General features: G+C 50.6%; 4 protein-coding genes across 4 annotated transcripts; 2 read left to right on the top strand and 2 right to left on the bottom strand.

Annotated features, from left to right (window-relative positions):
* Positions 1–1,478: 1,478 nt before the first annotated feature.
* Positions 1,479–3,356, top strand: PC9H_004142 (uncharacterized protein; the record flags this gene model as incomplete). Its single annotated transcript, XM_036773729.1, has 5 exons — positions 1,479–1,812; positions 1,866–1,924; positions 1,991–2,083; positions 2,135–3,181; positions 3,231–3,356. 5 exons carry the CDS (start codon positions 1,479–1,481, stop codon positions 3,354–3,356), a joined length of 1,659 nt encoding a protein of 552 aa, XP_036635202.1.
* A 2,001-nt stretch (positions 3,357–5,357) lies between these two features.
* GET3 (Golgi to ER traffic- protein) lies at positions 5,358–6,800 on the bottom strand (the record flags this gene model as incomplete). Its single annotated transcript, XM_036773728.1, has 9 exons — positions 5,358–5,548; positions 5,616–5,754; positions 5,811–5,918; positions 5,974–6,124; positions 6,178–6,271; positions 6,336–6,474; positions 6,536–6,603; positions 6,663–6,680; positions 6,731–6,800. The coding sequence occupies 9 exons, from the start codon at positions 6,798–6,800 to the stop codon at positions 5,358–5,360; spliced, it is 978 nt and encodes a 325-aa protein (XP_036635201.1).
* A 223-nt stretch (positions 6,801–7,023) lies between these two features.
* Positions 7,024–9,184, top strand: PC9H_004140 (uncharacterized protein; the record flags this gene model as incomplete). Its single annotated transcript, XM_036773727.1, has 6 exons — positions 7,024–7,045; positions 7,096–7,162; positions 7,217–7,333; positions 7,383–8,196; positions 8,251–8,582; positions 8,644–9,184. 6 exons carry the CDS (start codon positions 7,024–7,026, stop codon positions 9,182–9,184), a joined length of 1,893 nt encoding a protein of 630 aa, XP_036635200.1.
* Positions 9,185–9,366: 182 nt separating this feature from the next.
* PC9H_004139 (uncharacterized protein) lies at positions 9,367–14,292 on the bottom strand (the record flags this gene model as incomplete). Its single annotated transcript, XM_036773726.1, has 12 exons — positions 9,367–9,774; positions 9,830–9,982; positions 10,035–10,304; positions 10,362–10,703; positions 10,763–10,970; positions 11,022–11,036; positions 11,104–11,327; positions 11,379–11,571; positions 11,620–12,356; positions 12,408–13,987; positions 14,036–14,126; positions 14,182–14,292. 12 exons carry the CDS (start codon positions 14,290–14,292, stop codon positions 9,367–9,369), a joined length of 4,332 nt encoding a protein of 1,443 aa, XP_036635199.1.
* Positions 14,293–14,451: the final 159 nt, after the last annotated feature.

The raw sequence follows: 14,451 nt of genomic DNA, 5'->3' as shown, positions 1-14,451 counted from the left end.
AACGGGTGTCTCTGTGGCGTTGTTCGAGCCAACACTGCTCTCGAGAGGGTGATTACTCAAGCGCAGTTTTCTAGGAGCTATTGAGAAAGAACTGCAGCAACTCCCTGACCTCGGTTGAACACCGCTCGCCGAGGAAATGTTGACCTTCCATGGTCAGTCGAGCACAATAATGTACAAGGATGACCCCACCATCGGCCCCGGATGTCCTTCTCGAGGTAATCGGTGTTTCTAAATTCCAGGCCATCAGACGACGACGACCGTATGTAAATCTCCCCGTGTTGTCACGTACTTTGGTCCATGTGAGTTCTCGGTGAGAAGCCCTAATGTGGGATTCTGGATCTGCCGGCTACTAGGAGGGTTCCGGCCAACATTACTTCTGCTCACTTCTGGCAATCGGGGTCCTCCCGGGAGTGCCGGATTGAATGTCTAGTGAGTTCGAGTCGCTCAAAGTTGTGCCGACTGCCTGAATTCAACCACTAAAAATATGTTGCTCTTTCCAGGATGACCGTCATAAGGCCACTTGCTACACCAGCACCACTGGGATGGCTCCTATCGCTCCCGTTGTATTATCTCGAGGGGATAATAGGAACACTCGCCCGCACTCATGCACCGTGGGTTTCCGTGGTGACAGTCTTCCTCCTTGGCTACTCTAACTGTGTACCATTTAAATTTGTGATAGAGAAAATAACTAGGCCGATAAGTGGCTGCACGCCACCGATTTCAAATTCATGCGCCCTTCAGATTGCAGCCGACGTTTGAGCGGGCGGGTTTGAGCGTCGGCGGCACTGCGGTCGACGACAGCTTCCACGATAATGTTAAATATATGTCGTCCTTGGCCATCCACCACGAGCGCGCTTGCCAATACAACCCAAGAATTTCCTTCTACTTCTTAGGCTGCCATGCTATCGCGGAGAACCAATGGAACCGTGATCGCAGTACACCAACGTTCATCGACATCAAGTTGAACCCTAGACTTGTAGAGGCAGGGTGAAGTCGGATTTCCCGGAACATAGATCTGGCTTAGAGTCATCGTGCGATTGTAAAATAGGACGACGGAGACGCCTTTCAGCAGTAATTATTAGGTGGAGAAGAATTATTTACGGATCTGCGGAGTGGTCTTATCCTAAGGATTTGACTCCTGGGCCTCATCAGGAGGCGGCACAGCTCGGCGTGATTGGTTCGTCTACGCGGCCCGTGGCCGCGTCATCGTTCGATTCGCACGCACGCAGGTTTGGCAACCGCGAATAGGATGAATTACATAATTCCAATATATAGGGGAGATATTGATGGCTTTGTAAGACTCCCTCTCGCACCCACACAGACCGCGCTCTGTCCGTTTCCTGGCTCCCTACCACGATCTCCACTGCTTCAGCACAAGTGAGCAGCTTGTACATCTACCCCCGACACTGTTTTCGACGGCGACGACAACTGAGCTCTCCGGTCGACTAGTTCATATCTTAATACCCAAGAGCTCGTACATGGAAACTCTGCACAACATGTCTCCTATGGTCAATTTCTCGCAAGCGTCCTCCTTCTCCCAGTTGCCCGACGAAGACTTTTTGGCGTTGCTGCAGAAAGAGTTTCCCAATGGCTCGTATGATTTCAGTAGTATAAACCCACAGAATATCCTCAACTATCCGCTGCCGACGCTCACACCGCCTTCAGAGGACAGCAGTCCAAGTCCACCGAGCACGAACAACGATTCGAATAGCCCGACGCAAGCAGACGACGAGGGGGCAGATCAGGCTCTGAAACGCAAGGCCAGTGATGAGGATCTTGAAGAGGGGCCAAGCCAAAAGAACCAGCATACACGTCAGTGCTTTCCGTATCATTGTTGGTTGCGATCCTTAGTTTATGCGGTGCAGTTTCCAACAAAAAGGGCGCCGCGACAACCACACGGCGCAAGTCGTCGGGGTCAGCGCCGGTTAGTCCTGCGTTTCCAGAAGTTTCTGATGGCTCAAAACTAACGCTTTGACGCTGATTTGTTTAGCCCAAGGATGAATCAAGGTTGATGAAGCGTAAGGAACAGAATCGGGCAGCACAGAGAGCGTTCCGTGAGCGCAAAGAGAAACATGTCAAGGATGTAAGCCATCATGTTCTAGACATTATCTCAGGCATTGACTCCAAGGTGTAGCTCGAAGATAAGGTGGCCGCTTTGGAAGCAAAGAACGAGCAAACGCAATCAGAGAATGAGAATTTGAAGGATCTTCTCTCCCGCCTCCAATCCGAGAATGTTCTGCTTCGGTCGTCGACTTTCACATTTACGATGCCAAAGGCTGCTATCGAAGGCACTCCTTTCAATCAAACATCTACGACAGACGCCCATATGCCCATGTACAGTTCTTCTTCCAATGGACCATCGGCCGCTGTATCACCAGCCGCTTCGTCATCCAGTGCTTCACCTAAGCCCAGTTTCCCTTCAACAATCGATTGGAACGCATTGACTACATTCGATCCGTCTATGCTCACTGTCCCTGATGAAGCCCCGCAATCTATGAGCTCCGATAGTTCAATTTTCAACTTCGGTGACAGTTCCAGCGCCTGCAATACGCCTTACACTACCATTGCTAGCAACCCAACGTTCATGTCCTATGCTTCCATGTTCGACAGCACGCCCACTTCTGCCACTACTGAGACTTCCTCATTCACATACGACATGTCAAGTGTAATGTCGACTTGGAGTCCTCCACCACCGACGAATGACACCAACTCTCTCGATGATCTGTTTGGAGGCATGCTCAGCTCGCCGCCTTCGACGCTGGATTTCAACGTCTTGCTGAGCCATTCACCGTCATTAAGCCCTATCTCGCACCACACCAGCGTCAGTGGGCGCTCTACGGGGGACTCTCCTCCATCAAATAAGGATTCACCATCGGATGGCAACACTGCTCAAACAGAGAAACATGGTGAAGGATGCCCCAAGACGAAGGCAGACCTAGCCCAAGTCATCAAGAAGCATGGAGAATCACCGTTTGCCCCATCGTCATTGACAACCGACGCTATACGGGATGTCTCGCCGTTTGCTCCCTCATCGTTGTCCACTGTGCGGAAGAGCTCTGACGCCGCACATAATCCAATGGTCGCATGCCAAGGCTCATCCTTCCCTAAAGTTGACAAGAGCGCTGACAACATCGAAGTCCTGAGCGCTTGGAAGACAATAAGATCACATCCCCAATTTCAAGTTAGTGGCAGTTATTTCCATTTATCGCGGTTACTAATTTGTCTTTTAGGACGCTGATATCAATGATCTATGTTCCCAGTTTGCGAGTAAAGCGCGTTGCGACGGTACAAAGGTAGTTCTGGAACCTCAAGGTGTGCATACTATCATTGAGTCGTTGAAGTCCAAGGCGCTGTAGTGGCCAAATCGCTCATGGACCGTTACCTCGCATATATCGCGCTATTGCCACCAGCATGAACCACGCGCTTCGCACGCACAACCACGTCGGAGGGGTATACCGCCAAACAGCAAGTGGAGTGGAGAGCGGCAGGCGGTCATCGCGCTTTGTAGATTGGGACCACCAGATTGGTTTTTGCCACAATCATCGCATCACGGTTATTCGAATTTCTCTTGCTTTGGTTTGTTACACTACTCTTATTCAAAGTCTTTATCCAGATTGTATTTGTGCCTTGTTCCATACCTTATCTTCGAAGCTCTTGCTCGAACTGGTATATCACTGATAAACGAAGCAATGTGTACTAGGAATGTATCGCCAGCTTTGCTCCATTGCCGCGCTAGTGTGAAGCCCTCGGCCAAGGTGAGATCTAAGCAACACACGTCTATGTTAAATCGCAGTGATGCAATTGGAGTTCAGTCTCTCCTTCTCATAGTCTATGTCACAATCTGCCGGTTCAATGCTTCGCGAATGACACGCCGTGGCCGGTCTTGCGGTTATAATTGCCTTCTTTCGCCAGGTTGATACCAAACCTGGCGCAACGTAGTTCCCCGTTCTGGCCTTCTCAGGCCGCAAGTGCAGGTGCATGGGAGCGAGGGGGGGTTAACGGTCAGGCAGCCTTGCCCACATGATGATCTTTCTTTATGCTGCTTCTAGCGGCTAAAATTCGAAAGTTCTACTACCTTGTGTCCCCGCTTGAAGCAATACCTCCGCCAGGGTTTCTTTGTCCCTCCTCGAAGCGACGAGCCATCCCTGAAGCAGCAAGTATGCTCCCCGTTCACCATTTCGTTATTGATGTGCACCTTATAGCCTCGCAGCCCCGCATGGACGGTCGTGGAAAGAAGGTAACTGAAATCGCGGGCATTGAATGTTCGCGAACCCTCTTCTTGGAGGACCTTGTACGTCAAGAACCCACCCGTGTTCCAATGAGCTACGGGAAACATCGCCCATTGGCTGGCCGCCACCATCCTTCTCTCTGGGTCTCAACATGTCTCAATAGACTGATCATCAATCGTCTGTATTGTTCTGTGTACTTTTCCAGCCCTTGAGCCTGTTATGTGCAAATTTCAGTCCCCAAAGCGGCTGGTGTCCCACTGCCTGTCGTGGGTCTAGATAATCAGGAAGTCATTTCAATTCATGAATGTGCGTCATCGTTAACGGGCTATATGGCTATGTTCCTTACTTCCGAGGACGACACAAAGCTTCAGCGGCAGTTGATAGGCGAAATTGGGCGGGCTAGCCAACGCTTCATTGAATGTTCCGTGCATTCATCCCGCACGGAAAGCAGCGCTGAGCCTGAATATTACGGCGATCCTTGCTTGCGGTATTTGCCTTGTTCTATCGCCCGTTCGACGTACCCTTAGCAGCAGGAATCATCCACGATTGGTAGATTAGATGTTATTCTTGGTCTCATCACCGCTCACGCTTGTGGTGAGGTTATTGCGCAGGGAATCGACGCCACTGGGATTGATCTTATTTAGACCGTGATTCAGTTGGCACGATAAACGGCTGTTCAAGTGGTTCCACTGAGGAGGCGGCCGTGTCTCCTTCGGTCCGCACTCAACAGGGGGCTCCAGGCTGCTCCCTGCTCCCAGGGCAGGAAGTAAATGGGTAGATCTCGATCTTACTTGGCATTAGCATAATCGACATTATGTCATGCCTTCCTTATATAGTATACTACTATGTCAGATGCACGTGACTCGACCCTACATTTTCTTGGAAATTTGGAAATTAATTATCACACAGTAAGTGGCAGCGACAGTCCAATTTACTCAAGTAAGTAGAAAAAGTAGTAGTTATGTCCAAATCGCCTAGACACGCGCTTGATCATTGTTGGTGCTTGCTCTCGAGTCTGAACTTACGCTGTTCGAATTGATCTTATGAAAGATGCCGCTATGTGCATGGAGGTAAGGTGGTAGCCGAAGAAACTGTCCGGGACCCATACTATGTACTACAAGTGCTACATTAATCTAGGTTGGGAGCGTAAGGTTCTACCAGCATTTTGCTAAACTCTTGTAGCTTCTCCGGACCACGCACTTCCTCCGTCAGGAGTGGGAGCTTGATGATATGGAAGAACTCGTCGTACAGCTCATGTGCCTCGTTCAAGTACTTTTGCTGCATGTTGTGACGCACGCGACAGTGTTCGCAGTTGGACGCTGTGAAGGAAAGAAACAGTGAGATTATTGCTCGTATATCTAAATGAAGATCGGGGTTGCCACAGACATTTCTTAGGGAAGAGTAACTGGTTCACGACGATGTTGTGGGTATCGATCTCGTATGCTGTGAGTTCCTGAACCAGCCGTTCGGTCTCGTACAGCGACAGAAACTCGGAGATGCAAACGCAAATGAAAGTGGTTTTTTCCTGTGACGATTAAGATTCAGCATGTCCAGACGTTTACTGCATGGACGCGTGCTTACGGGATCTTTGAACTGGGCGTTGACTTCGCTAATCACAGATCTCATTGACTCGAGCTTAGCGAACATGTCTTCTTGTGACGTTTGCTCGCCTCCCATCATGCTTGACATCTACATGACGATAAATGCACAGTCTCACGGAGATTGCAAGGGAAGAGCACCGGACCTGGCTAATCATGGGGCCGAACCTCGACCCAAGGGTGCTGAGCTTCCCCAACGCCTTCTCCAGCACGGTTGGGAAGGAGAGGAAGCGCAAGGTGTGGCCCGTTGGAGCCGTATCAAAGACTATCACAGAATATTCCATGGACTTGACATACCTAGACGTTCAATGAGGATGGAACGAATGACGAACAGTATGAACGAGGCTCACTTCATGATCTCCGCGAAGCTCATAGCTTCGTCAACGCCAGGTATGGCGAACGCAAGATCTTGCATCATGGTACCCATCATCCCATTCGAGTCGGCTGTTTGCGAAGCGTATATGAATAACAGGCAGCAAACGGGCAGGGCCAAGGATATGATACGCACATTGGTCAACCATCTCCTGTATAGCGCTCGTTGGGTCGATCTCCATCGCGAAGAGGTTATCGAACCCGTTCACTTTCGTGGCATCTTTTGAGAACTTCTGGCCAAATGCATCCGATAAATTGTGTGCTGGATCGGTAGACTATATGACCACGTCCCTGGTATATGATCAGTGCGTCGTGCACGCTGGTAATATCACGCACGATCAAGAGAACAGACTTGCGGCACTTGGCCAGTTGTATCGCAAGCGAGCAAGATGTGGTCGTCTTTCCTGGAAGGCGAATGAAACTTAGGCGACCTGACGATTCCCTCGTAGAATTGATGTCTTACCGACACCCCCCTTGCCACCTGCGGCGTACTGTGAGCGACGTGACGCGTATATGATGAATGAAGCGCACCGCAGAATATCCACTTCAATGAATTCTGATCTAAGATGTTCTGAAGAGTAGGCGGTAGGTCTGAGGCCATTATTGTCGTGTCGTGTCGTATGCAGTAGTGGAACGTGAACGTGGACGAAGAGTGATGAAGTTGAATTGGTGCGGGCCTTGTTATATTCGGGCCTGGCAGTCAAACGTGTCACGGTAAACTCTCCATCATTCCACCACCATCCACGAGCCTCTGGAAATCCCTGGCATACGCGACTTCAAACTCAATTTTAGTGGAATTGTGTAAAATAAAATACTGCAGGGCCATGGCTAACATCAAGCTACGAGGTGTGTAGTACGTGAAATTCATATGATCTCAGGGTTTCATGTCAGTACAGTGCTTCAATTAGCGAACGAGCAGAGATCAGCGTATGGGCTTCGCTACAATGACTATGAAAGGTACAGGTATGTAGAAAGCTATTCATTCATATCGAAGCGACAGACCGAAACGGATTGCAGAAAACATTGCGCCAATCGAACGCATCGGTTGAGATCGTCTCTGAAGATGACCCACGGGAAAGGTCGCGAGTTCAAGAAACTCCCAGAGGTGCCTACGGAGAACCTAAAGGCTGGGCAGTGAGTATGTGAAGAACTTGCGATGGTCAGAAATTGATCGCTCGTGCAGTTTGGAGTTGCTTCTATTTGAAGCGGAACGGGCATGGTCGTACTCTCAAGAATTACTTGCCTTGGTCCCCAAAAAACCGGATGCCGCACGGGGGTTGAAGCAAACTGCCAAGGGGCGATTCCGCCGTGCGGTGAATTGGGCAACGCAACTGTTGTCTCGCTGCCAAACACTCTACGCATCAGGAGCACTTTCGGCTGAAAGCTTCCTCGAAGTTCACATCTACGTATTAATCCTTAATGGCCGTTGGCTGCGTCAAAGATACGAACTGGACGATGCACTCATTCAACTCAGCGTCGCGAAGAGTCTACTAGATGAACTTGCGGCCACCGCGCCGACTAGCAGAGATCAAGCTCTAGCCGTCCTGTTCGCGGATGAAATCAGCCCAGAGATCCGCTACTGTGCCCACGAACTGGGTCGCGCAAAAGCGTACGATATTGAGGGCATCGTAAGCGAGTTTGCTCCAAAGCACAAGAATGAACTAGTCGAGGATTGTGACAAATTACTCGAACGGTTGAAGGAAGAAGCATCATCTGCGGGTGTGCATGAAACGAGCAGGAAGTTGAAACCGCTCTTCTGGGAAGGCACACCGGTCCCCATCCGCAATCCGGAATTGGTCGATGTCTTGTTGAAGGTACAGGATGCTCAGGCGAGATTAGAGGGTGAACCAGCGACATCAGAAGGTACCGATGAGAAGGGGAAACGGAAGGAAAGCAAAGCCAGCAGCTCCAAGAAGGGGGTGGCCGCCTACGATGCGATTCTTCATGCTTTAAGCGACGCAGAGGAAGTTGCTCGGAAATTAGTAGAAGCCCAGCAGGTATGTTGTCACATGCACTTACATCCAATGTGATTGTTACTTACAGTAACCTAGTCGAGCGGGACATCATCCAGCACCGTTGGCACCTCCAGAGATACGCACTTCGTCCAAGCATACATCGTTTACCAGCTGCTTTCCCGCCGTATCCAACGCGATCTCCTGTTGACATCGAGTCTGCTTGCGTCGCACACAACCTCACGAAAGCCCCCTCTGACTACCTTGAGGACATCGGAGCAGGTTGATGGCAGGCTGTACCCAGCAGTTATCAAGCTCTACGACACCGTCTTACAGAGTCTCGGTCAAATGAGAACACTAAGTATAGTAGACGACAATCCCGACCTCTCATCAGCTGTCGAGGCCCGTATATCCTTTACAAAGGGCCAAAGGTCTGTCTTTCCCGACAGTGTCGCCGTTTGACTTGTGGCTAATTACTGTCGCAATATGTAGATGCTTCTACCTGGCCAAATGCTACATCCCAGTCAAAAAATACGCCGAGGCCCTCGTGCTCTCCCAAAAAGCCAATATCCATCTACGTGAAGCTCGCTCTACATTATCCATCATCGGGACAGACCCTATCAATACCGGGTCCCCAGCATTCTATCCGCTAACCAACGACGAATGTGGCAAACTCGAAGCAGACCTCGCTGCCGATGCATTACGCTTCAAGAAGGAATGGTTCGCTTACAACGGCGGCTCTGTAAAGGCTAGCAACGCCGGGTTCAAGAAGCCGTTGTTCTTCGATATTGCCCTCAACTATGTTGAGCTGGATATGGATAAGCTCCAAGAGAGGGCAGGCAAAGCCCCTCGACCACCCGTACCAATTGCCGCGCCTCTGCCGGTGTCTGCCAAAGCCACTGAACCAATAGGGAAGAAATCGCAAGCAGCCAAGGTCGTTGAGGAAGCCCGTCCTGCTACTCCTGAGCCTACCCAACAGCCGGCACGCGGCGGACTTAGCAATCTCCTGGGAGGTTGGTGGGGGCGAAGCTAATTCAGAACGCGATCACAGCACAAGGAAAGAACATCATGTATTCGAATTTAGAGAATATTTCCAAAGAATAACATATGACAAGGAAATTAAAACATCGCTCTAATATTACAGCTACATAGGTTATACAGAGTACAGACAGCAAGCTCGAACATGCAAGAACTACCCTCGGAAGAAAAATGTATCTATTCATCGTCACTCGGAGTAAGATACTCGTCTTCACTGACGATCTGCTTTCGCCCAGCGCTGCGGCCTCTCGTGGGTGGTGGGGGCCGATCATCATCGTCCATCGGCGTCAGCGCAGCCTCGTACATGTCAGCCAAACCATTACTGCCGCTTCCAGCTTCCGGCGCACCAGGGAAGCCAGAACCAACCATGACCCGGTCAAATGAAGCTTTGAAGACCTTCTCCATCTCCTCAGCATCAACATACACCCACGAGCCTTCCTGATTGTAGGTTCGAGCATTGTTGAACATGAGTTGCCAATCGTCCTTGAACATCTGTACCGTCTTATACTGGCCTGAATTGATTTTTTTGCGGAGCTGTGCAATGGCGATGGGTCGATGAATGAGCTGGTAGTAGTCGGGGTAGTCCTATGAAAGCGTGGGTGAATCCAAGTCCAAAGGAAATCTCAATATGGATGCTTACGCGTTTGTCAGGCAGGTCTTTGAAGAGTTCGCAGCGCCGACGACCGGTATCATCTTCGCAATTGATGACAGCTTTGAGACATTCGTTAAATGCCTTCTTCATCTTGTCACGGACAGCGGCAGGTACATCAGGAGCCTTCGTTTTGCGGCGTTTCTGAGAACACGGCGGTCAGTCAGCCCATGGTCAGTGACATTTAAGCACACACCTGATCACGATCGTCTTCATCCTCGTCCTGCACGGAAGGCGTGACAGACATTGCTTTTCCAGGACCACGCTTGCGCTTGCCACCAGCAGGAAGCTCGTAGTCGTTTTGGACGGCCTTTGTTTTGCCCTTCCGGCCTCTTTTCCCGCGGGAGTCAATGTCCGATGCTGGAGTTCCGCGAGCAGAGGTGTCAGGATCGCGCAGTAGTTTGTTGCTGCGTTTCTCCCTGGTTCTCTCAGACAGTTCCTGAAGGTCCTCCCCGTCCTCGAGAGCCTTGCGATCGTAATCTTAAATAAGAGTCCTGGATCGGTTTTGGGTGGAAATACTCACCATTGCCCAAGTATCGTCGTCCAACCCATCATTATAGCTGACCACATTACGACGCCGCTGACCTCTACCTTCAGCGAGCTCCTCGATCTCCTTGACTTCGAAGGGTTCTTCCGTCTGGTAGCACTCCGGCAATTCCTCGAGTTGGATGAGTGGAGGGGGTGGTTTGCCTCTGTTACCCTGGGCGCGCCAATTCTCCAGAGCCTCACGTTCGCGTTGGTTGTCCATTTCGCGGTACAGTTGTGCTTCTTCATCGCTACGAGAGATTATCAGATTCAGTTCATCGTCGTTCATATCACCGGCTTCTTCGTTCTCTTCTTCTTGATCGGCTTCGAGAATAGAGCGCTAAACAGCACAACTCGGTTCAATAGCTCATTCAGTGAGAAGACTGACAGGGGTCGCACCAGAAATTCCTCTTGCTCCTCCTGAGTAGATTTGTTGTCGAAACGACCGGCTTGAATGACCTTATCATCAATATCGAGCTTATATCTTGCGCGAGAGTACATGGCTTCCTCGACACTCTTCTCCGTGATGAACCGCAAAATTAGGACGGCTTTTGTTTGACCAATACGATGGGCACGATCTTGTGCTTGGAGATCGGCATGGGGATTCCTGCAAAGGTTATCAGCTGGCTAATATCAACGCATCATCGTAGCTACGTACCAATCACTGTCGAAGCTGGGTAGAGGGAAGAAGAAGTAAGCGCAAGAACACGGAAGTAGAGAAGCAGAGCATGTAAGCTTACATGATGACGGTGTCGGCCGTTTGCAAATTTAGACCGAGGCCACCAGCACGAGTGGACAGAATGAAGACCTTGATTTCCGACTCCTTGGCATTGAAGAGCTGCACGTATGAGGCACGCTCTTCGGTTTTCGTACCACCATCAAGACGAAGGTATTTCCAGCCCATCATCTTCAAGAAATCTTCCATGATGTCCATGACCTTCGTCATTTGGAAGAAGATGAGGACCTGTAATATCGTCAGTATGTTGTTCTATTTCGAAGAAGTGAAAAGACGAACTCTGTGGCCAGTTGCGAAGAACTTGGGTAGGATACGGTGAAGGAGTTCAACTTTTCCAGAAGTTCGTACAATCTTCTCGTCGATGAGACCACTAGGGCTGATCTTGTCTTCAACGCTCTCGAACAAGAACGGATGCTGACAGATCTTTCGGAGCTGCATCAGCTCGTTACTCAAACCTTTCACACCTCCTTTCCTACAAGAATGTCAGTTTCAACTTCACGCAACATAGAACACAACACACCCTTTGCCATCCTTGCCATCCGCAATCACCTTGAACTTCTTCATCTGCTTGTACAGCTGGCTCTGTAGGGCACTCATTCTAATCTTGATCACCTTCTCCACCTTATCCGGCAGCTCGCTCTCCACATCCTTCTTCAAACGACGCAGCAAGAACGGCCGCAGCACCTTATGCAGACGCCGAATAATGAGTAGCGCCTCTTCTTCGTTCAGCTCGATCTTGTCGCCCGTACCCGAGTTGGCGAAGGGCGTATTGAACCATTCATCGAACGATTTCACGGAGTTGAAGATTTTTGGGAGTACGAAGTTGAGGAGGGACCACAGCTCCGGGAGGTTGTTTTGGAGCGGGGTACCCGTGAGGATGAGCCGATAGCGTGAGTGGTAGAATGTTGTGAGTGTCTGCACTAGTTTACTCTGCGTGTTCTTCAGACGATGACCTTCGTCGATGATCATATGAACCCATTTGATCTTTGCGAGAATTGGGCGATCCTTGATAATATACTCATACGTCGTCAGCAAAACCTGGAACTGTCCCATGCGAATGTCCCCTTGCAACGCCCGACGCTGGGCAGGGTTGCCCTTGTAGGCAATCATCCGCACTGCTGGGGCCCACTTCGCGAATTCTCCAGACCAATTGGTCATCGTAGAGAGAGGAACAATGACTAGGTACGGCCCGCGTTGTCGTTTTGTCTCGATGAGGAAGGTGATCAGTGAGATGGTTTGAATGGTTTTACCGAGACCCTACGTATCAAGTGAGCGACACGCAGTAACGAGCGAGAAACAAAGACTTACCATCTCGTCGGCGAGGATACCGTTCAAACGATTGTTGTACAAACTGACCATCCATTGCAAACCCTTCAACTGGTATTCCTTCAACGTCCCACCAACCAATATCGATGGTTGCCTCGATATCTTCTCCGAGATTCTGTGCGAAACGGCATAGTAGTCAACCTTGCCCTTCTCGTCTTGGGTCTCGGCGAAAGCCTGTGCACCAAAAGTAGCCTCCGAAGTAGGTCCGTCTTCCATCTCCCCATAAATTGGGAGACTTGGGCCACCCTCGTCCTGTTGGGCTACGACGGCCTGAGCAAGGGAGTCGAGGAAAGTGTCCGTTTGCCTAAGCAGGTGTGTGATACGAGTATCCTTAGCTGTGTCGATGAGCTTCATGTAAGCTTCTTCATCGTCAGCCTTAAGGGCCTTCAAACGCTCCTTGGATATACGCTCGATACGTTTCTGCTCTTCCTTCTCTGTATGTATATGGAAGCTTAGAACGGCCTTTCCAAGCCTCACGACGCGATCCTGGGCAGCACGATTGACTTGAATAACTTCGCGTCCGTGGTTGCAGATGACCATCAACTGCTCGACGTGCTTGTGCTTCGCCCGCTTCTCGCGCTCAGTCCGTTGCCTGCGTTCAAGTTGCTCCGTCATACGAGCATCACGAAGGGTAGGTTTACGGGCACGTCGGTAGTCCGTGCGATTGATTGGAAGGTTGGAGCCATGAGCAAGACGTTCAGCAACTGACTGTCTGAGTGCGCGCTGCTTCTCGAGGAGTCGGAGGGACTTGAGTTCAATGACAGCACGTAACTTTCCGTGAGTGTTATAGGGCATAAGAGCGAAGCCCTCGTTGTCCTCATTTTCCTTTTCGGATTTGAGTCCATCCATGCCTTCGACACCCTCAAAGCCTGCGTCCCCAATGGTAGAGGGCAGGACTTCAAGCTCTTTGATTCGCTGCTGGATGCGGGCTTCTATGAAACGTTCCCGTTCGTCGATGATTTGGTGGGCATCCAGACCTGGGGGCATTAACGTCGGGATAAGAAGTCGCTGGAGACGAGTATTGAAGAGCTTGGGATCGCTCTCAGCAGGACGCTTGAGGTGCGTGAGAGGGTGCCGGTAGGCATTGTAAGGGTAGATCCCAGAGTTGACGTCGTCCTCAAGGAAGGGCCCTTTTGGCAAGTCCGCCGGGTTAATCGAAGGGTCCTGCTCTTCAGCTTTGATTGCTATCGCCAGCTCGGGTGCAGGCTCTCCCTTCGCAGTCTTGACCGCGTTGTCCACAATCCGCGACGACACATCGGGCCCTTGAAGCAGTTTCTCCAGTTCTGGCACCGCTGTATTCGGAACGCGTATAGCTTGCTGAACGTTGTCTGGGACAGGAAGTCCTCTAGAAATGAGCTTGAAAGCGTGGATTTGGGCCCGTAGTGCAGTGATTTGGTCGTTCGTGAAGGATATTGGTGTTTGAGAGGTAGGTGGCAGCGGCGAATTGGGAATTGGGCCTGAAGTGAGCGAAGGGGGATTCGAAGCTGCGTTGCCATTGAGAAGAGGAGTCGCATGCCCATTCGACATTTGTTGACCATTGACCATTTGCTGGTGCTGCCGACCTGTAACTCATTGTGAATATGGACCGAAACGATAAGACTGAGACGCACTTTGGCTTAGGGCCTGGATATACTTCATAAGATTCTCCAATTCATTGGGATTCTTCTGTTCCGTAGGATTCTTACGCAAGAAGTTGGCGCGCTGAAATGAGTTCGGGATGAGAGCAGTATTGCGGTGACATTAGAGCAAAACATACAATCATTAGGGACTGCAGGTCAGCGTTCATTGGCTGTTGCAAGGGCCGCTGCGGCTGCCCGGCCATGTTCATGTTGAGAGCGCCATTCTGAGGAGGATTGTTCGCGAGCATTGGATCACGGGCAAATGCTGCCCTGGTCGGGACGCGAGGCGGGACTTGTGCTTTCCGATAATAAAAAGTCACACTTCAGATTCACTGACTGGTGCGCAAGGCGATGAGGGTGGGAATTTCTCGCCCACAAACAAACAAATGTTGGTCAGCGCTGTGGCA

This window comes from Pleurotus ostreatus, assembly GCF_014466165.1.
Source record: "Pleurotus ostreatus strain PC9 chromosome Unknown scaffold_2, whole genome shotgun sequence".
Lineage (NCBI taxonomy): Eukaryota > Fungi > Basidiomycota > Agaricomycetes > Agaricales > Pleurotaceae > Pleurotus > Pleurotus ostreatus.
The sequence above is the reverse complement of the archived record's forward strand: the minus strand, read 5'-3'. Positions and strand labels throughout refer to the sequence as shown.